Raw genomic sequence first — 23,704 nt, 5'->3', positions numbered from 1 at the left:
TAAATAACATGTTCTGTTATGTTGCACAAATGCCTGGTAAAGTACCTCCATTTTTTGTGAGGAAACTTGTTAGTGTAGAAATACTAGTACTTCAATTAAAACTTCTTGGATATCTTTGCATTGAGGAAAATGTCGTCTGTCGTTATTAAGTTTTTTATGACTATTTTAGCATCTATCGTCAGTAAAAAAATCCAACTATGAAACAGATTTGGCGGACTTTATTTGTGATGCCTTGTATGTCGACATATGCCTTGTATGTAGTGGGACATATCGAATTGTCAGCTGTTGTAAATTGATAAAATGATAAATTTATAAATATTGACTTTGGGCGAACGACCAGTTATAATCATCTACTCCAATATAAAAGTTTTTGAATTCATTCCGCTTCACAAGAATTCAAAACTGCAGGTCAGCTTATAAAGAGCTACAAATAGGAACTGCCTACATGAGTGCAAATGAATTACAATTTTAAGTAAATTCATGGGCAGGGTAATCTTAAACATTTTCTTTTTCACAAATTTTTTATGTACATTTATCTATCTTACAGAAAAAGGCTGTATTTCATGCAATGATTCATTCAGATAAATTCAAAATGCACTGTGGAAATGAATATGCTAATTGCACCATGAGTGCAATGTTGCGCTGAAAGACATATACGGATCGCCATTTTTGTGTGCTTTTTAATTTAAATATTTTTGTACATATTAAAAAACAAATTTACAAAAATCCTTATACTTTTGATAGCAGGTTTAAAAGGATATTTAACAATTTCCTCCGGTGCATTTCCAAATCATCATACATAAGATGAACTAAAGAATATTTTTCAAGTGCGGAAAGTTTACAAACGTTCATTCGCACAGAAATTTCACCGTGGAAGAAAAGCCTATCATTGATTAACACGTGTCATAAGTAAAATTAATTTAATCAGATTATGAATTTTACTTCAAATTTGAGAATTTTATTTGTTGGATTTAATATACAATGGAGTCGGTGGTTGGTTTTTACATAGGGATTGATTATATTTAACATTTCTATGGGTTAGAATCTCTCTAGATTGATAACATATTTTGATGAATAAATATTTAATTACCTATTTTAAAGAGATTTTTTTTTTCATCCGTGGATTCGATCATCGAAAAATATTTCCTTGTTCACTTAATTCACGTTTTTGATTTCGATTCAAACAGGTTTCATCAATCTATGCAAACGTGCCTACTAACTTTGATAAAAAAAATATACCAAAGAAATTATATACATCGGATCCATTACTTTTTGAATTTATTAGTATACTCAACGAAATCCCAGGTAATCATAAAAAAATGTCCATGTGGACGTGAAAATCTATTTCTTTCGTGTCAGACATATCTAATATTATCATTGTGGAATTTCAGAGGAAAAAAGCACAGAAAATAAGATTTTTCTAAAGACTTTTTAAAAATAATTTGTTCCATGATTTGATCTGTAATTTTTTATAATTTAAAAAGTAAGGGAAAAAACATGTTGCATGCAGTAAAAAGCTCTTATATTTTCTAAATTTCTATCATGACGTTTTGGGTAAAAATTATAGAGATGTATAAAATAAAAATGTGAAACTGAAAAGTGTATATCGGAAGAAAAAACAGTACAACCTTTCTTTTATTAGTTAACTGAAAACTGTTTTTGGTAACCTGACGATTTATGATTAAACATGACGACTTTAACTTTTCAATCGTTGACTTCCCTTACATATGTAGCAATATTGTGATACACAGTATACCCTCATCACCTGAAAGTGGGGTTTATGTTTCTTAGTTGATTCGATACGCAAGGGCATACTCTTAGAACGGACATTTCTGAAACGAGGCAACCCAAGGATAAACAAATTGATGAAACAAGAACATGCACAGTATCGTTTGAGGCCATCATGATAATTTCGTAAGTTCTATGATCGATATAATGTCTTGTCAGCAAATACAATTATCATTAACTCAACTGCCGATGGACGTTTTTAAACCCGCGCTTGAAAAGCGGGAGGGTATATAGTAATCGGTATGTCCGTCCGCCTGTACGTCCGTCTCTCTGTCCGTCCGCCCGTCCGTCCGTCTGTTACGCTTTGGGGTACCCATCTCTTATCCGCAACTCCCCTCATACCACGGAATGAAATTTGATGAAACTTTCACAGAAGCTTTATTACATACTGCCATTGTGCACCTCTTATTATAATTTTTGATCCGACACTTATTTTGGGTTTCCCACAGCAAAACATGGACACTGCCAATATACTGTAGATCACTAAATTTTTGCGACACCTTATTTTCGCGAGATAGTCATTGACTCTTTATAAGCGAGACATAATTTTCACGAATTGTTAATATTTCTCTATATAATCTTAAGGAATACTATTATACGCGAGAATGAAATTTTCGCGTGCTCACTGTCTCGCGTAATTACGCGAAAATAAAGTTCTCGCGAATAAAAAGTGATTTACATGTACAGTATTCATATGGGAGGCGGGGTATCATTTAGTGAGCTCATCGCTCACAGTACCTCTATTTTTATACTAATTATTAGACCATTCTTTACAAATTGAAATATATTCTGTTTTCCCGCGTTATTTCATACCCATGACATGAACACACGGCGGATGTGACCGATCCGCAGGTGATGTTTACTCCTCAATGCCACCAGATCCCACTCTGATGTTTTAGAGGTTCGTGTTTATTCAATCTGATCCTTAATTATCATACCCCCCCCCCCAGCTAGAAAAGCGGGAGGGTATATAGTAATCGGTATGTCCGTCCGTCTGTCCGCCCATCCGTCCGTCTGTCTGTTAAACTTTGGGTACCCATCTCTTATCTGCAACTCCTCTCATACCACTGAAATTTGATGAAACTTTCACTGAATCTTTTTAATTTTTGATCCAACACCTATATTGGATTTCTTATAACAAAACATGGTCACTGCCATTATATTCATATGGGAGGTGGGGGGTATAATTTAGGGAACTCATTGCTCACAGTACCTCTAGTTTGTAGTGTTTGAACAGACTTTTGAGCTTACTTATTGCTCGTTATCTCCGTATTTCATTCCACTTAGTCATAGAAAAACAATAAAATTGAGTTCTTATGACAGTACGGACAGAACTCGGTGACTTTCTCCTTCCCAAACATTTTAAGGTTTTATAATTTAAAATTAACAAAATTTATTTAGAATCATGAAAAGATCGTCGAAAAATATACAATCATTTATTTTTCGGTGACAAGAAACACTATTTTATATTATTTAGGCAAAGTAACGGGCCATGAAACTTTACTAATGAAGCACCAAGTAGAAATGACATCTGTATACTTCTTGTAGTTATAAAGCAATGAATTTGATAGATTAAAATTTTGAATTAAGGAACTGCTGAAGTTATTTGCAATATAAAAAATTAAATATGTCATCAGCTTTTCTTTATTAAATTTGTATAAAGTTGACCTTTAGGGTAATACATTGCAGATGAATATTGATCATCAATAAAAGCCAACTATCATGTCAAAATGATAACAAAAATATATAGAAAACCTTGATTAAATATTATAATATTTAAAATTCTTAACTGACAAGGAAGATTATGAAATAATTATACTTGAGATTGATATATTATCTTGTTTTCGTAAGAGACGAGAGCTACTAATAGATAATTAGATTATACCACTGTTATTAGCCCGTACTTGGAGAAAAATCTTTTCGCAAAAAATTTCATTATGGTTGATATGAAAAAAAAAATTTGAAAGATGGTGCTGGTATTCAAAGTTTATTCGTAAAAAATCAATTCAATTAACAAAAAAATCCCAGGAACGGAAAATGTCTTTAAAAAATTTCATTATATCTTGTACTGATCGATTAATTACATATATATATATTGCTGAACTACATGTATCTTAGTCGCATTGATTGGAAAGAGATAACGAAGCGAGCATCACGAACATTAACATCATTTACAGAATCCTCAGCAGTAACACGTGCTCTTTTTGATATCTTGATTCGTTTTTAAAATGAATCTTTTGTTAACGTTAGGATTTTTGTCCATCGTTGGGGCTGATCACAGAAGTAAAAGATCTGTAAGTAATAACAATATTGGGTAAGCTGTATGTAAGTATAATGAATAAAAATGATACATGTAGAAAATGCACAAGCTATTTCATTAAAGCTGAAAATACTGAAAAACTGTTAGTAAAAATATACAGGCATAATAAAATAAACAATGCACTTGAATTGAAGAAAATTTATATATGGAATTTTGAGCTTGAATACTGGCCTGGGGGCCATAAAACTTAGACGAGCTCACTTTTGATCTAAGTCTCACTTTTTCCAAAGGAATATATAGTGGAAAAGTGAGACTGAGATCAAAAGTGAGATCGTCTAAGTTTTATGGCCCCCAGGCCTGTTATTTATTTCTATCCAAATTTTTCATACAGAAAAAAAGTGTTCTCTTAATTTTACAGACCAACTGTGCAGCAAAATTTCAAGTCATTCCTAACCATTCTGCATGTTTACCGAAGGCAGCAGAAGAAGTCGTTAGTTCAGGTATTGTTCTTTAACAAATAAGAAATAATGCTTTAGAATATGCAGGTTTTTCTCAATACCAGTGGGTAAGGTGAAGTTAGCAAACACCAATCTCAGAGCAAAGTTTAGACCCCTAAAATTTTGAAGATGATATCATGCGCCTTAATGAAGAAAGCATTCCCACCGACCACTCACATCCGTTTTAATTAGGAAAGGAAATCCTTTAAAACCATTGGAACACTGTATAAGAGTTGACATGAAAAAACGAAGTGTTATCTAAACGGTTAGGTTGTTTTTGCAAACATGGTCATAATTATGCAAGAAACGATTTTTCAACTGAACGAAAAAAATCTTTAAGAATTATATATTAAGAGATTTATTAAGAATGTAGCATTAGAAGATGAATTTAATTCCATTTATATTTATCAATTTAATTAATAATACGCTATTCCATTAATTATATATTTGCTTTTAAACCTTTCATCAAATTAAAGATCATTTGCCTTTATTGGCTATCATTAAAACATACTTACTTAGATTTACATTGATTAACTAGATTTTAGTCATCTACATTTTTCTTTGGTGGTCATAAAAAGACAAAACAAAGAAAATGCTGAACTTATATAAGATATAGAATCGATGGGCTGGGTGTTTTATTTCAATTTGCCTCTAATGTTTCTTATCGTATTATCATATATCATATCACTATATTAAAAAAAATAAATCATTTAGCAACATATATTACTACTTAATTATATGTTTAATTCAAATCAGGTGTATCGGCTTCTGATAAAACAGCAATCGTTGAGAAACACAACGTGTACCGTGATGGAGTCAACCCGACAGCTGTTGAAATGGCAAAAATGGTAAGTCACGATCTTTAGGTTTGCATTATTTAAAACGCTTCCAGATTCTCTTTTTTTTTTTTTTTTTTTTTTTTTTTTTTTTTTTTTTTTACTTTTTGTTGATCTCAGATCTTACTTATTTTATAATTTATGTAGAATCAAATAACAATCATCCTAAATTTTTAAAACAAAGAAAAAGTAGGGAACTTCTTTTTTTTTCAAATTAGAAAATTGTAAAGCACAGCGTATGTGGAAAGTATGAAGATGTTTACCATTATTTTTTTGCTTGTACGAGGGTTGTCCCATAAAATCGTGGACAAAGCGTTTTTCTCTAAAAGTAATGGGCGCACTTAGCTGAAATTTTCAGTAAATGTTTATTCATCATATTTAAGTGAATCATAATGTTTTTGATAATATATATTCAAAAATAAAGATTTTATTCTGCTTGAATGTGCACAAGGTAAGGTCCTACGGCGCACGGTAAAAATAGTAAGGTTATATTAGAGAAGACATAAGAAATAATTCGTAACAAAAGTTTTCAATACATAAGATTAGGATGAAATTTATCCTAATTCCATTCCTTAATCAATTCTGTCGTCTTTTTAAAAATTTCAAGGCATTTGGTTAATTTTTGGCAGTTTCTCGAGCATTTGAAATGGGAAAGTAATAAACACAATACACGAAAAATGGCGACTTTTTATGACGTTACGGCGCACCGGAGAGCAATTCAGATAGATAAGGATGTTGTAATGACGCCTTAAGAGACTTTAAATGAATACAGAAGAAAGAAAATATGAAAAATATCACCAGATCTTTAGTATATAAATGAAATGAAAGTTTTCTTAGTGAAGTCTTCGTTATCGAGTCCCCAGGTAGTACAAAACATATGGACAGACTGCCATTTGTTATAGCAAAGGACACTGTCACTGTCGACCGTCGATGTGAGATTCTCTTTTAGTTGAATGATGGTGAGAATACTGTCTGTAACTTGTTAATAAATATTCAGAAGATCGCATGAGTGTGCCTTATTGGTTTCTTAACTGGTTATAGATACTCACATATGTAAATCAATAAAATTTCTAAATTTAAGTGGGGCTTATCCAACTTTAAGTTAGCAAAGATGAAACTTGACGCTGTTTTAGACACTTTGACGTTATCATCCGTGCGCCTTAGGGCGATACAGTACATAACATAAAATATCACAATTTGTTTACCTATGCATATATCTATTTGAAATTTGCTATGTATATTCATAATTTATCTACTAAAAAGTGGTGAAAATTTCAGAACGCAGTGATGATTATTTTTCAAACTAGACAACTTGTCCACGATTTTACGGGACAACCCTCGTACAAAGTACTAGTATGCAAATGCTAGAAACAATCTTTTTAACCACCTATTTATGCTTGAAGAATTAGTTACAATTGACACTAACCTGTTATTATGGGGTGATAAAGATTTGCCTGTATCAACTAATATTAATATTTTTGCTGCTGTCCATAGATTTATTACTGAAACATGTAGATTTTAAATTGATTGTTATTAACTTGCATCACTTGAAAATTATTATAAATACTATATTTTAATGTATTATTTGCATGACATATTGTTATATTTATGGAGAGGAACTAGTAAGTTGTAAGAACTTGTTTCCAATCCATTTGATTCGTTCAATAAAATATGTTCAAAACAAAACAGCGTATTTACATACTGTCCAAAGAATTCAATCTTTTCTTTATTAAAATCAACATGTCTGTATAACGTTTACAATATAAAGAAGGGTGAAAACTTCAAATTCTGGGGGGAATGAAAATCTTTGGCAATATACGCGGTACTTTGACTTGATGTACATGGAAATTAACCATTTTATTTTACCAGTACTGGGACGATGAGATAGCGATGGTCGCCCAGAGGTATGCTGACGCCTGTAAGGGGCTGGTACACGACGGAGGGCGACAGAGGGGTATACCAGGTGAGAATAAAGAAATTAAAATAATACATTAAATTCTAAAAATAAAAGCTGTAACACATTTTGGGAGTGGAGTCTGTACAGCGATGATTATAAAACATTCTAACTCAGTACTGGACCTACAATTTTGTATTTATTCTGTCATAATTTGCGGAATCAATATCTGTTAAATAACCTTTTCTTAAAACGAATATTCTATAGAATTTATAAATCAAAGTTAACCTTGAAATTGTTAATGTATGTAACGAAATTAAATTTAATGAATGAAGGAATTTGTCACTATTCACAGCTTAGATATACATTGTAACTTCTTTAATGGAAAAAAAAAACCCTTCTAACGACATTGTACGCCATGAACTCAATTAGTGGCCTATCCATTAACGCACTCAGAAAATCACTCTTCGAATAGATTATTGATTCAATATGTAATTATTGACAGGAAGCCTGCCTTTTACTATTGTATTTGACTCGGAAAACACGGCAAAATCTTTCTTTTTGAATATCCGTTAATTGTATCAAATTCAATAATCAGTCTGTTGATAATATTGGATAAAAATTCATCTCTTGGATTTCAAATTATAGAATCAAAATAGATAAAAATATTTTTATCAGCGAAGTAAATGTGTTTGCCATGATAAAACAGTATATTTCCTGCTGTTTTCCCCCGAGTAAAAAATTTAATAGTAAATGATATGGACGTTTTTCAATGGTTCAATCAGATTTAGCAATGGCTGAAATGAACATCTTTCATGTAATTTTGAATTGTTTAGTATGACCAGTATGAACATCTGTAAGGTCTTTTCACTTGATTTGTTTAGCAGTAGTTGTCATATGGTTATCTTTTATAGGTCGTTTTTCCCTGGGTCAGAATTTGGCAGTGGCCGATATGGACATGACATGGGAAGCAGTGGTGAAACTCTGGTATGACGAAGTGAAGAATTTCACCATAGGCGGAACCAATTACTTCCCGCTGTCGGACATTACACACAGGTTAATCTTGATTTCTTCAGATTAATTAATTGTTTTCTGTTGATGTCATGAAAATCATAAAATTCTTAAGACAAAAATCCTTATTCTTTAATTTTCATAACATGAACTACCACTTCCTAAAAGTTGAATAATACATGTAATAATGATAATATTTATTTAGTTTAGTGACTTGTGTAATACAATATAATATTATAACATATCTTAAATATAAAGACTGAAACTTTACACCCGTGCAGGGAAAATGCATATATCAAAATTAAATGTCATGGCCGATTAAAAAAAAATAATAAAGAACACATTGTTCTGTTAAAGTGTTTATGACCAATTTTTAGGTAAAAATTTTTACTGTTTCTTTCTTAAATTTGATTCTTGCTTTCTTGACCCAAGGGTTATATTGAAATCTTTTTAAATTCTTCAAAATGTCCTACAAATAGATATTACTTTAAAGTATTTAGGTTTGTTAAAATTCAGATATTTAAATAATGGATGTAACACTGACAAACCTGTGTAACAAATCAAAAGATGTTTAAACAAAAATTTTCATGAAGAAACCATAGTTCAATATAAAATAGCAGTGGGGGTGTGAGGAGCATGTTGATTTTATGACAAAAATTAAATTTAGTATATACTGAAAGAGATGATATTGTCTGACAAATTTCAAAATGTCTACATTTCACATCAATTTAGATATAGTGATAATTTAGAAAACAAAAGATCCTTTTCAACAAAACATAGTTCAATCTGCAGTGGCGTGAGGATATGTTAATTTTTCATGAGATAATTAAAATATTCTTAAGCACAATCAGTATAAGAAATGAACCGAGCGATTTTATTACCATATGGACAATACACATACTGGTTTTAACAAAAGTGCATGGATTATCAGCATAAATTTCCATAGGGAAAATAAGTATTTTTTAGTTGTTTTTATAGGTAAAACAATGCGAAAAATTAAGCCTTTGTTAATCAACACGCGAAGAATTAAGCTTTTGTGTAAATTGCACGGATACTGTAGAAACTTCTAAGTCAACGCACGACATTGCTTTATCCTGTGCCTGTTAATTTATTTTTTTCAATAGGTATTAGAAGAAAATATACTTTAAATTATAACACATTTTTTATCTTGTCTATTTTTATTCCCAGATTGTATCCGCAAACTCGATCCTGATTGGCTGTGGGTTTGCACTCTGTGGGACAACGAGGACTTATATTTGCAACTACGGACCAGCGTAAGCATACATACGTAAAATATAAAGCATTGCTCGTATTTAAAAAAAAATATAGCTATTTGATTTGGATTTCAATACTTAGTGGGCGTTATATATACGTAGAGAAATCCATAACAACTGATCCCAGCTCTGATGTTATAGAGGTCCTTGTTTGCTCGTGAACTAAAATATTGGTCATCTGCTAACCCCTTTTGTTAAAAAGAATTCTGATCCTATACGCGAGTACTCCCAGAATGATGAAAGATGTTGAGTATCTTATTGACAATTGCAATACATGTACTTGTTTTTTTTTTAAAGACTTATAGATCTTCGAACAATCATAATTCACATTGGTACCTATTGTATCTTGTTAATTAGCAGCTGTTTTTAATTATTTAAAACAGATTTTATTAAAAAACTTGAGAAGTTTCTTGCTGTGATCTTCAGTTCGACAGACGGCGTACTGCATGTCAGTTAACAAAATACAGTTTCATCTTGATATATCCCTTTGAACTAGAAATGAATTCAAAATTTACACCACAGAGTATGACACATCTATTTCATATTTTTATATTTAACTAGAACATTCGAAAGACATGGATGGCAAACTAACAACTAAACTTTTTGATAATTTCAACTTTTCTATATCGTTAATATTCTTATGTATGTAGCTTATACTATATTTACCTGCATTGGGGTTTATGTCTTCCAGTTGAATCGATACCCAACTACATGTCCTATGTTATAACGTTTTCTTAAACAGAACAGATCATTAACAAATACGTTGATAATACAATGATATTAACAATCTTGTTAAAGATCAATAATGAGAAATCTGTTTTCGGTACTCTGACTTTGTAAATACATGCAAATTTGTTGTTAAGTCTAATGATTACTGACATCTAATTTATTCATATTGTTAGGCCATTGTTTTTATATTTCATTGTCTACACACATATAATTTACTCGATCATGACAAGGAGCACCCGGCGGATGTGATCAGTCGACAGGGCATTCTTACTCCTCCATAAAACTCGATTCCACTTGTTTTTGTGTTGACCCTGCTCATAATTTCTATTATTTGAATTGGCATTTGAGCACAATCATTATTCGTGTCCTCAAATTTCATTTAAAATAATGGAAATATAAATTACTCTGAAAATGTTATAACAAGTATGAAGAACTTCTACAACTGAAATTGAACTTTTAAACTACGACAATGTACGGCAGCTCTTTAAGGACAGGAATATTTTGCTCAGCATTAAATTAAACGAAAATAGTGGTTTATTTCAACGCACATATAAGTTGTCCTTGAAGAAAACGAAAACCACTTTACCCTCAACTCCCAACCTTCACATGTAAGTGCCCCTAACACCATACCTATGACCACTAGAAAGGTTTTCTTATGTTTTATCAATTATGCACCTCCGTAAATGATAGTGAAAATGTCCAAGTCAACCGTCAACTGTAAGTACTGGAGTTTTACTACAAGCGCTGACTTAAAATTACAGTTGACGAATATTACTCTCACGTACACTAGGACGCTTCTTTTACGATATAATAATTTAGCTCAACATTTAATTCAACGAAAATAACGGGCTATTTCAAAGCACAGTGAAGTTGTCATTGAAGAAAACGACAACCATCCTACCCTCAAATCCAGTCCTTCTTACAAATGCCCCGTACATCGTTACCATGACCACTAGAAAGGTTTTCTTTTCCATGATCAATTCTGTACCTCCGTAGATGTGAATGTTTAAATGCCCAAGTAAACAGTCAACTGTAAAAGTCAGTATTTCATATGAAATTGATTAATCAATGTACATTATCATAAAAAAGTTATAACAACGCTATGAAGAATCATTGCAGCCAACTGAAATTAAATAAAACGTGTTTACCCTTTTTGCCTTCTTAAACACTTCCTTTTTATGACCCTGTATTATGGTATAGACTTTATTGTTCCTCCTCATTCTGGTTCTTTCTTGTTCAATTTTTTTTAAAACTCAATTTCTTTTATGCTTAATAAATTCAAAATGCTGAAATTAAAATATAGACATGCATAAATGTAGAAAGACTGAGATCAAAATAATGTTTTAAATTGTAGTGGAAACATGGACTTTAATAATCCCTATGTATCAGGCACGTCTTGTAACAAGTGTGGAAACAAATGCAGCGGGAAATTATGTGGTAAGCATGGGATATACGATAAAGAAAATGATAATATAGATATTTAAGTCTAATCAATCAGCTGCTCGACTTATCAGATTGTATGAAAAAATTGAAAATGCTTGAATTCTTTGAAATAACCCTAAGTTTGACTATTTATGTACTGAATTCTGTGCCTTTTTAAGAATGCTGGGAGTCAACAAATTAACTACCAGATATAATTTATTTTTTTAATGACATCTTAAGCTTTCAAATATCGTTTGACAAAAAAAAAATCATTTTGCATTTTAGTTTTAAACTTTTTTTCTATACCCCATATAGAGTTCTTTTGAAGGCGATGAAAGTAGTTTGAAAATGGCCACAACCACCCAGCCCCTTTAAATGCATGAACTGTTGATTAAGAACAAAATAATATTTAAACGAGTCAAAAATACATGAAAAAAATCAACTTATATATTGATTTCTATTGTATTTGATAGACTGTAGTGGTAAAGTTTGTGAAAATGGAGGAAGACTGGACTCCAACACGTGCACATGCACGTGCAAACTGACGTCTGTTACTTACGTCGGAGACATCTGTCAGTGTAAGAGTATACACACCCAATCTGTTTTTTAATTAGAGATATTCTTTTATAGATCTGATTTTAAAGTTGTTTTTATCATTGTTGCTATTTTAGTGAACTGCACGAAGCACACAGACAACCCTCTCGTGTGTGGGAAGCAGGTGTTTCCAAGTCACTGTGACTTATTTACGAATGTACCGGAGGACTGTCCTACCATGTGCAGTGTCTGTCCTTGTAAGTATTATATAGATCACTGTGACTTATTTACAAATGTACCGGAAGATTGTCCTACCATGTGCAATGCTTGTCCATATAAGTACTATACTATAGATAGCAATACTAGTCATTTAAAGCATGTTGAAGGTGCAAACATTAGGAATTAATTCAATATTTTTGTCGTCATTTTGATATCAATTGAGGATTTAATGTAATGAAAGAAATGCGTTCAAACATTTTACTTTTAAACGACATGAATGAATACCTGTATATTGTAGATTATACTTTTTCGTACTGTTCTTCACTTTTTTTTTAAAGGTGCTGGCATTGAAAACAATGGGACCAATACTTGTCTGGGAATTCAGAGTTCTCAAACCAGAGCAGACTCTGCAGCAGTGTTCTTACTTTTAACTTTAAGAATCTTACTCCTCGACTGTTGACAATTGCAAACATAGATTGATTCTTTCTGGCTTTTAACGATAACATCCTTAACAAGTAACGAAAATCATTTTATTGGAAATTGCTAGAATTTACTAGAAATCTATGCAGTGCATCTGATAATAAGCATTCATTTTTTGATCTTGTAAAAATATTCAAGTAAACTCATTTAAAAACTGATAAAAAATACTCGAGATTGCTATTATGCACGAAGAGGAACATTCTTAAGCTTCTTTCTCTTAAAAATTTCCCATTTTCAATAGTTTGAAAATCAACTGAATTTTAACTTTAACCTTCGCCATAACTTTTGAACCATGAATGAAAGAGACTTCATATTTGGTATGCATACTCCAACAATTAAACTCTTTCAAACGACACCTTGTTACCTTGACTATGACCTATATGCTAAAATAGTTTTTTCTGCAAACTTTAACCTTCGCCATAACTTTTGAACCATAACAGATAGAGATTTCATATGTGATATGCATACACCACTGATTAGGCTATTTTAAATGACACCATGGTCAATCACCTTGTGACCTTGACTGTGACCTATATGCTAAATATAGCTTTTTTTGTCGGCAAACTTTAACCTTTGCCATAACTTTTGAATGAAGAAAGATAGAGACTTAATGTTTGGCATGCATACTCCACTAATTAAGCCCTTTTACATGAGATCAAGGTCAATGACCTTGTGTCCTTGACTGTGTCCTATATGCTAAATATAGCTTTTTTTTAACCTTCAACATAACTTTTGAACCATGAAAGATAGAAACTTCATATTTGGTATGCATACTTCACTAATCAAGTTCTTTCAAATTACACCAAGATCAATGACCTTGTGACCTTGACTGTGACCTATAAGCTAAAAACATGTTTTTTTTAACTTTGTTGCCGCCAGGCGCATAATGTTTCACAAACACATCTTGTTTATGTCTATTTTCTAGTTGACAAAAGATTTTACTTTCTTGCAAAATCAAATAGGTTGTTCTTTTTAATAATTGCATGGGCTTTATATTTCAAATCAAGCGTAATAAATTCGCAATAAACACTTGTAAATAGTCATTAACATACGCTGGAAACCAAAGATATATTTCTCATTTTATATATTTTTTATGTTAAAAAATTGAAATATACCATAGAGATTTTATTTTCTCAATATACTTTAGTTAAATGTTCATTACCAAATATTTGCAACTGCAAATGAAATAACAAGTTTTGCTTAGATTTTAGTTGTGATAGAATCTTATCTAAAATTTAATTAATCTCATACAACATAATTGTATAAATATGTGATCTTAACCTTTTTTTTCTCTCCATGTTTACTTGCTTATTTATAATTCAATAAATGGCATATTCATGTATTGTGTATTTTCCAAGATTCCTTTTCCCCATTTTCTTTTTAAATGCCAAGAATACACTTTTAAACTATAATATGGTTTGATAAATAAAATGTCAGTTTAGTTTGAATCCTATTGCAGTATACGAAACTGAATTTAATTAAATCATATAATTCAATCGATCATCGAAAGGTTGAAAAAAAACTTTGGTTGTTAAAGAGTTTTCCCCAATTAACTCTCATACACTTTAACATTTGATTTCAGTCGCATTCAATTGTGTGACTTTTGAAATTTTCATATTTACTCCTTATAGCTTGTTAAAAAAATATTAATATCTTTAAGCGAATTTTTTTTTAATTCAAGAATTTAATTCTGTTTTGAAATATTAATGTTTTAAATAATTTCTTAGGATCTACGTTAGGTAAAGTGTCTGCATGATGACAATTTTAACTCTGAATGGGTTGATTTCTAAGTAACTTATTTTGTACACTGAAAACACTTACTCGAGTTATTTCTATGTAGCTATATTTTCTCATTCATAAAACGTATTCGAAAGATGATGAGAAAGATCACTTCTGTCAAATATTTTTTAAAAAGTCTATTTTACAAGATTGACCAATCTCGATCAAAATCAAACTGATCCCGATCAAAATCAATACAAAATTGGAAAATAGTATTGATTTATTGAGAAATTTATTTGATTAGTAACTATGCGAACTATATAAAACAAATTACTGAAAGATGCGAAAAGATTTTCGATTTCTGTGGAATATCATAAGATTTTGCGCAGGATTAATTTTCGTTGAATTCGTGGGTATCCATGAAAATTGACCCTCCCCAATTTTAATGATGCCACAATTTCACTGTAATTCAATCTTTCTATAAAGAAATATTTTTAAAGAAATATAGGAATAACTAACTGTTTCAAAGTGTATATAATATGTTTATGTATGATATTTTTAAAAAAATGAAATTGTATAAAAGTTTTAATAATAACGCAGTACAGTTAAGGTGCGCAATGGAAATATCGACTAAAATTTGTATTTAAAAATGTATTCTTAATCGGGATGGCGATTATTTTTAGTACATTATTTTTATCGGATAATTGTAATTATGATTAAAAACTACATATCGAGGACGGTTATATTTTATATTTAGACTAGTCACGTGATGCGACAGTCACGCGATTTTAGCACATTGACTTAAAGTATAGATGTTACATATAAATATCACTAGTGCAAGGGCATAACCAAGTTAAATAACCAAGTTTAGTTTATAAATATTTTCAACACGCATTGTAGTTTCTAAAAAGTGCTGCGATCCTGTGTAAATTCTGCAATTTCATTGTTAAAATTATACTTGTATGAACGAATGCTATATTTTTTCCTGGTCAGCGGCATGAAATATTGATATAATTAAATTGTTTTTAAGATTTCATCAGGATCGCAGCACTTTTCAGATACCTTAATAGTTCTATAATTAAAATGTAAAAGCTCACTTTGATCCATAGAGTGTATGCCCTTGCACTAGATCGATTTATTAAGACCCCTCACATTACCCTGCGATGTACTTGCATACAAATATACGGCAGTGTTAATTGAATACGTAATGTACAGAAAATATATTAATAAAATAGTGAAGAAGACATTAAATTTAAGTTATTGGCCCATAGAATATTTTTAAATAATATTTTATTTAACTAGAGAATATATATTTTGTTGAGAAAATATTACTTGACCTGTCTCTCATTGCATACAAACTACGTCATGTTGTAAGAAATGACGTCATATTGATAACGGTATTGCGATCAGTGACTTGTTTATAACTTGTTATGTGGGATTCAACTAATGACAAAACAACATGCTGTAGTAAGTTTTTATGTAGTTTCATGATTTCTTACTGGTTAAATTAGCAGATAAACTCATTTTGTGGTACTTTAAAGAAATGTTGTATGACGTATATTGTGTATGATGTCATAGTCAAGTTTTCCCGTACAAATTAGGCTCCGCCTCCTTTTTGTAAACTTAACCGTGCTGCGAAACTGTTACAAGTCATTTAAAAGACAGCAAATGCATGTTCCAAGAAATTGCTCTAATCTATATTTTAAAAAAATCTCTATAAATTCACAATTGTATGTACAAGTTTTAAAAGAAATATGAATAAAAAGTAAACCTAGCCCTAGTATTTTTGTGTATAAATATAAACTTTGTTTGTTTAAATTACATTGTACTAGATGCTGGTTATAAATTTTCAAATAAAAATTACATCAAATAAAGAGTGATAAAAAAACTTCAATATAGTAAAACTGTTATATTGTCTCTTGGTTTACGTATAAAATATCAAAAATTTATCTTTCATTTTGCAAATCACATTTCATAAATTTTCAGCAAAAATCTACACTGGACAGTTCGTGTACATTTTGAAAGAATTTCACAGAAATTTCCATTTTTAGTAACCATGGCGACAACGTTCCAGATTTATTCCATTTTCTGCTTCACAGTCACATGGACGAAGTTCATAGATACCACGGTCTTCATTAAAACTAACAGTCACATCTAAAAAAAATAATAATTAAAAAACAAACGAAATTTAGACAACGATACATATAAGGTCCTCCATGTCTTTGACATTCCATTCACCATGAGACATGAATTACTTTGTATATATTCACATTATTTAAATTTCAATTCATGTATGTAAATCTTCGGAAAACTTAAATGAATAAATAAATGATACATGTAGTTAAATAAATGAATAATAGATAAATTAAAGTAAAGTAAATAAATAGAGTTTCACATCAACATGCTTTATTACAGGCACTTCATTACCTGTGTGGCATTACGAAGTTTTATGAAGCCTTGTACGAAAAAAGGAAAAAAGTTCTATATTTCAACCAGGGATATTTTTGTTCCTGATTTATTTTTTACCCTTTCGCCCTCGACAAAAAAAAGAGGCGAATTCAAAAAAAGACATATTGATTTCTTAAATACAACAAAAAGGCAAAAATTAAAGAAAAGAATAACCCTGTATGCCTAAACCAGAACCTACCGTTTTGTCCGGGAATTTTTAAGAAGACGAGGCCGTGTCTTTTCTGCTGCTGGAACTGTGTTAATCCTTCGTCTGATTCAGCCTGTATTGAATAATAAAATGTATTGTTATTTTGCAATGAATTTAAAAACATGCATTAAAGTTACATAGAATAGTATTCTTTTTCCTTTTGAAATGAATTATATCTAATAAGAGAATTTTACTATCAGGTCCAGAGCATTTCCTCTGATGCCGAGATATTTTGGCGGATCTAGCTGTACTTGATATCTGTATTCAAAACGCCAGGTCTTATCATTAAGGGACTTCCTCACGATGAAATGACCTAATAATACAAACACATGAAAGACAATATTAAAAAAACCTAATGTTTCAAATTCAAATTTAAAAAATGAAAGGAAGTCCTGCATATATCGACTTTCCTTATTTATATGCAATATACCAAAATCATCTACATATGAAGTAAATGTCTCCCAGTTGATTCGATACATCAATCATCTTCTACGTACAATTAATTTGTAAAGCGCGACAAACTATTGACAAATAAGTTGATGATATAAGGGTATCAACAATCTATATTTAAAGGCATTTTTCAAATTTATGATCGATACAATGACCTTGTTCGCAAATGCAATCTATATATAAGTCTTATGTTAACGGACGCTACTCATATAAATTGTAAGGTCATTTTCCTCACTGAATTGTCTACGTATTTTCCCGATCATGACAAGGAGCACACGGTGGGTATGACTGGTAAAATGGGATGCTTACTTCTCAACGGCACCTAGTCCCACTTCTGATGTTTTGAATTTCGTTTTTCTTATACTTCCGATTTGTATGGACTTCTGAGCTTAATTAATGATCATCATCTTCATATTCAACAATGTTTACACAAGATATATGTTATATGAACAAATTCTAACTGATATAAACGTCCTATATTTCATACATTGAATTTTGAAATAGAAACGGTCTTACATTTACAGTCTGTTAAGAAGTCCGTAACTTGACTGCATTGGAGACGTCCTTGGTCGGACACCAGAAACTTTGATTGATTTGGTATCCGCAGAGCTTTAACCGTAGGGGGAAAATAGCCTGATGATGTCAAATTCACATATGCTGTCTTTAGCATAACTAAAATGAGAATTAAAATAAGTGTACAACCAATCAATATCAGATAAAAAAAAGATGTTGTATAGCACGACTCCTCCATGGTAAGACTTCCGCCATTCATTCATTCATTCATCTTTTATTTCCTCCATTACACAGATTAGAATCAAACATACAACAAATAAACTGCAAAATAGTGGAGATACACATGTACATAAATGTAATGAGAAGAATTGAATTTCTTGAGACTCCCCCCCCCCCCCAAAAAAAAAAAAAGCCTGGTTGTACATGTATATTGGAATTTTCCCTCCAAGACTGACTATTAAGAGAGACTTTCGGCCTAGCTATATATAGCAGAACCTCCCCTAGAAGACTGGCTATAAAGTGAGACCTCTCCCCCCTAAAAAAAGCCTGGCAATATATTGGAACTTCCCCTGTAAGACTGGCTATAAAGTGAGACTTCCCACAAAGCCTTGATTTATATTGGAACTTCCCCTGGAAGACTTTATAGTGAGACTTCCCCAAAAAGCCTGATTATATATTGGAACTTTCCCTGGAAGACTGACTATATTGTGAGATTTTCCCAGGCTATATATATATATATATATATATATATATATATATATATATATATATATATATATATATATATATATATATATATATATATATATCCTTCTCCTCTAAGGAGAAAACTCAGTATATATGTAGCCAGTTCTTGGGTGAAGTCTCAATTTGGGGAAGTCGTACTATATGACACCGTTCTTGTTAATGATTTACATCAAGAAAAGCTTACAAATGTTATGTATCAGATTATACTTTAACACATAGTTCTTGTAACATACACCTGACTATCTATGTATTTATAATTTGGGAGATATGATACGTAACTTTAAATATTTTTTCCAATTAAAAATAATATTAAAGAGGATATTTAATTTCTGTATTCTTTTTAATACTTAAAATGAAATAACGGAACAAATTTCAAATTGGAAAGGATATGAACGTGCGTGACATAAAGGTTTAAAATGTTTTTTATAAATTCAATCTAAATCCATAAAAAAATCATACTTACTATCTTCTGTTACTATGGCTACAAAAGATATTTTGTTTAAAATGTATAACTTTTTTTTTATTAATTTATATTGAAATAATTGAACACATTGAAATATCCTAGACATTCATAAGTTAAAAATTAGAAGAGAATTAGTTATTACGGAAGCGTATTAGTGCCATTTGGACACTTTACTTTTTTTTAATTTCGACACTTTAATCTGTAAATTTTAACACTTTAAAGTGTAAATTTTACACATTAAAAAATCTGTAAAATTTACACTTAATCTGTAAAATTTACACTTTAATCTTTAATCTGTAAAATTTACACTTTAATCTGTAAATTTTACACTTTAAAGTGTATATTTTACACTTTAATGTGTAAATTTTACAAATTAATCTGTAAAATTTACACTTTAAAGTGTAAAATTTATACTTTAATCTGTAAATTTTACACTTTAATCTGTAAAATTTACACTTTAATCTGTACTAATTTCTATACGATATTTTCTATTTTGATAAGATCTATACCAACAAATCGAAAAATTACCTAAAACAGACATTCTATAATATCTACTCTACATTCTATATATAAAAATCAATTTATATACTAGTATAGAGAGTGGGGTAGAAATTTTTATAAAAGGTTAGTTTAAGCAAATTTTCTGAATTGATAGGATAGATTATATCACAATTGTGTCATCCATATATTATTTGTATGAAAAAAGTCTAACAGGCCCTGGAATCTATATTGGGTAGGGGGGTCCACAAGCACCTGTGATCGGGAATATGTGCATGTATGTTTGATATGATCTTCACTTTATATTCAAAGAAAAGTTTTACTTTAAAATAAAACATCAGAATTAAATTTTATCATGCACGAAACATGGTCTGTTGGCTTAAAAATGTGTTACTGAGGATGTGTGAAGATGCTAAATTGACTATGTGAATAAACAAATAAAGTGTAAATTTTACAGATTAAAGTGTAAAATTTACAGATTAAAGTGTAAATTTTACAGATTAATGTGCAAAATTTACACTTTAAAGTGTAAAATTTACGCTTTAAAGTGTAAATTTTACAGATGAAAGTGCAAATTTTACAGATTAAAGTGTAAAATTTACAGATTAAAGTGTAAATTTTACAGATTAATGTGCAAAATTTACACTTTAAAGTGTAAAATTTACGCTTTAAAGTGTAAATTTTACAGATGAAAGTGCAAATTTTACAGATTAAAGTGTAAAATTTACAGATTGAAGTGTGAAATTTACATATTAAAGTGTAAATTTTACACTTTAAAGTGTAAAATTTAAAGATTAAAGTGTAATATTTACAGATTAAAGTGTAAATTTTACAGATTAATGTGTAAAATTTGCACTTAAAAGTGTAAATTTTACAAACTAAAGTGTAAATTTTACAGATTAAAGTGTAAATTTTACAGATTAAAGTGTAAATTTTACAGATAAAACTGTAAAATTTACAGATTAAATTGTAAATTTTACAGATTAAAGTGTAAATTTTACAGATTAAAGTGTAAAATTTACAAATTAATGTGTAAAATTTACAGATTAAAGTGTAAATTTTACACATTAAAGTGTAAATTTTACAGATTAAAGTGTAAAATTTACAGATTAAAGTGTAAAATTTACACTTTAAAGTGTAAAATTTACAGATTAAAGTGTCGAATTAAAAAAAAGTTAAGTGTGTAAGTGGCACTAATACGCTTCCGTAAGTTATTTGAATTTCCATTTTGCCAATTTTTTTTCTGGAGAGTTTGAGTTTGAACAAATCTTTCGGTAAATCTTCTTGGGAAGAAGTTTGTTACACTCACCTGGTTTGGTCGCTTCCAGTTGAAAATCAATAAATGCAAAGAGTTTTGTTGTCCTTGTATATAATACCTGAAGGAAAAAAAAAAGAAATTTATTATATTAAGTTATGTAGATTTTCTTTTTTTTTTTGTAGGGAACCTTTAACATTGGAATTTGGATACTGTTTATGATGATCCGCTGATAAAGAACGGTATCGTTTTGCATTATCTATGAGTAATAAAACACCGATTTTAACACCGACTCATGAATATGTCAAAAAGACGAACGGTAATCTATGTTAAAACACTAGAAACTATATAAATGAATGAACATGGCATAAAACAGGGACCCCTTGGAAATTCCAAAGGTGGAGTCAAGTGCCTTGGTGAAGAAAGCTTCCCTTGTCGACCGGTCACACATTATAAACCCTATGTTTAGATAGTTAGAAGAATAACCCGTAGTCAAATTGAGTATAAAACAAAGGCCTAACAAATTGGTATGAACTGTAACAGTCAAAACACAAACCATGGTACGTGACAATTCAAGTTTCAAGTTATAGTTACCTTAACGTGTATAAATGCATCCTTTTATATTATTTCAGCAAGTCCGTAAAAAGAAGAAATGGACAAATCATTTCAAGCTCTTTTAAAAAAGTATTTTTCAGGTTACAATTTCAAAATAGTACCATATTGATTGGTTCTCCAATTGGCAATGTCCTAAATAATTCCAGAACATCCTCTTCACTAAAAGATGAGGAATCCAAAATTTGTGCAGAATTAAGGCTTACAAGAATGTCTTTTTCCCTACAAAAGATAAAAACAAAAATATAGGATATATAAAATTACATTTAATTACATACTCATTTCAAATTACAAAAACGCTTTAAAGAGTTTATAATTTAAGGTTTTGCCAAAGGTCAAGATGTCCAAAAATTTATTTCAAGTTAACAATAGCCCCAAAACCATGTTAGGTATTAAGTTTAAAGTTTTAAAGTTTAAAGTACGGAATTTATTAAGACTTTTATGTATTGTTTAAAAATATATGCATTTTAAAAAATAATTTTTTTCGATATATATTTTTAAAAAGTATTTATCAAGGGATACTTTCTTTCTATTAGTTATTCAATGATATATTTATATTGAACCGTAAAAGTTTGAATTTTATTAACCACACAGTTTTGGGGTTATTGTACAAATTTTTGGACATGTTGACCTTTGGCAGAACCTTAAATCTGTAAAAAAAAATTCCCATATAAGAAAATACTTTAAAAAACTAGGCCTTCTAAAGAAGTTAAAGTTCAAAATGGGTAGAAAAAACTTAACAAAATTGTATATTACATTCATCAGACCTATGCTTGAATACGCTTCGATCTTTTGGGATGGCTGCTCGAAATATGATGCAGAAAAACTTGAAAAAGTACAATTAACCGCCGCTAGAATCGTAACCGGACTTCCTACATTTGTGTCTAGAGATGCACTTTATTCTGAAACTGGGTGGGAAACTTTAAAAAACAGACGATATATTGCTAAAATGACTACTTTGTACAAAATTCATACGGGACGAGCACCGGAATATTTGAAAGATATTGTCCCCAATAAGCGTGAACATGTATCCACATATAATACCCGTAACAAACAAGATTTTATTGTTCCTAGGTGTAGATTAGAACTATTTAGAAACTCATTCGTACCTGACGCTACAAAACAATGGAATTTATTAAAAACAGATACGAGAGAAGCCGTTTCAGTCAAAACATTTAGAAAAAACTTGACAACAAAAATTGATATTCCACCACCATACTTTTCTTTTGGCAAACGATACACAAATATTATTCATACCAAGTTAAGACATTACTGTATACTAAACCATGATCTATATAAACGAAATATTGTAAGTAGTCCATTATGTTTATGTGGAAAAAATGAAGATGTGTATCATTTCTTTTTTGCATGCACAAATTATTCCAATGCTAGAAGTACTCTTTTTAATCATTTGTTCATGCTTGATTTGGTTTCTATTGATATTAATGTATTATTATGTGGTGATGTTAATTTGCCTTTACAGATAAATAACAGTATTTTTGCTGCTGTTCATAAATTTATTGACGAAACATGTAGATTCTCCAAATGATGTATTACATTATATTGTATCTATTTATTCATGTATCGATTGTATTACTTTTTTTCTTTTTGCATGACATATTGTATTATATAAGGAGAGGAATTCACTAAGTTATTTAGAACTTGTTTCCAATCCTTTTGATTGATATCAATAAACTATGTTCAAAACAAAAAAACAAGAAAATTGTTCAAAACATATGACTTGGCCTTCGAGCTGTCATGATTTTTTTTTTCATTTTTTAATGCTCATGGATGCAGTTTTTAAACATTTTTTTCTAAATTAAACAACAACATTACAATTCACTAAC

At 30.3% G+C, this 23,704-nt stretch overlaps 1 protein-coding gene and 1 pseudogene across 1 annotated transcript; one reads left to right on the top strand and one right to left on the bottom strand.

Annotated features, from left to right (window-relative positions):
* Nucleotides 1-4,016: 4,016 nt before the first annotated feature.
* Nucleotides 4,017-13,081, top strand: LOC134264152 (cysteine-rich venom protein 2-like; annotated as a pseudogene).
* A 3,629-nt stretch (nucleotides 13,082-16,710) lies between these two features.
* LOC134264147 (uncharacterized) lies at nucleotides 16,711-22,507 on the bottom strand (the record flags this gene model as incomplete). The annotated part of the gene is made up of 8 exons (XM_062746445.1): nucleotides 16,711-16,817; nucleotides 17,311-17,392; nucleotides 17,514-17,632; nucleotides 18,286-18,441; nucleotides 19,493-19,510; nucleotides 21,300-21,366; nucleotides 21,962-22,079; nucleotides 22,445-22,507. Coding segments are annotated over 8 exons (730 nt in total), but the record flags the coding sequence as incomplete, so codon positions are not given.
* Between the last annotated feature and the right edge of the window lie 1,197 nt (nucleotides 22,508-23,704).

This window comes from Saccostrea cucullata, unplaced genomic scaffold (genome assembly GCF_032062105.1).
Source record: "Saccostrea cucullata isolate Sc308-1 unplaced genomic scaffold, CSIRO_AGI_Scuc_v1 ctg1613, whole genome shotgun sequence".
In the NCBI taxonomy this organism is placed as follows: Eukaryota; Metazoa; Mollusca; class Bivalvia; order Ostreida; family Ostreidae; genus Saccostrea; species Saccostrea cuccullata.
The sequence above is the reverse complement of the archived record's forward strand: the minus strand, read 5'-3'. Positions and strand labels throughout refer to the sequence as shown.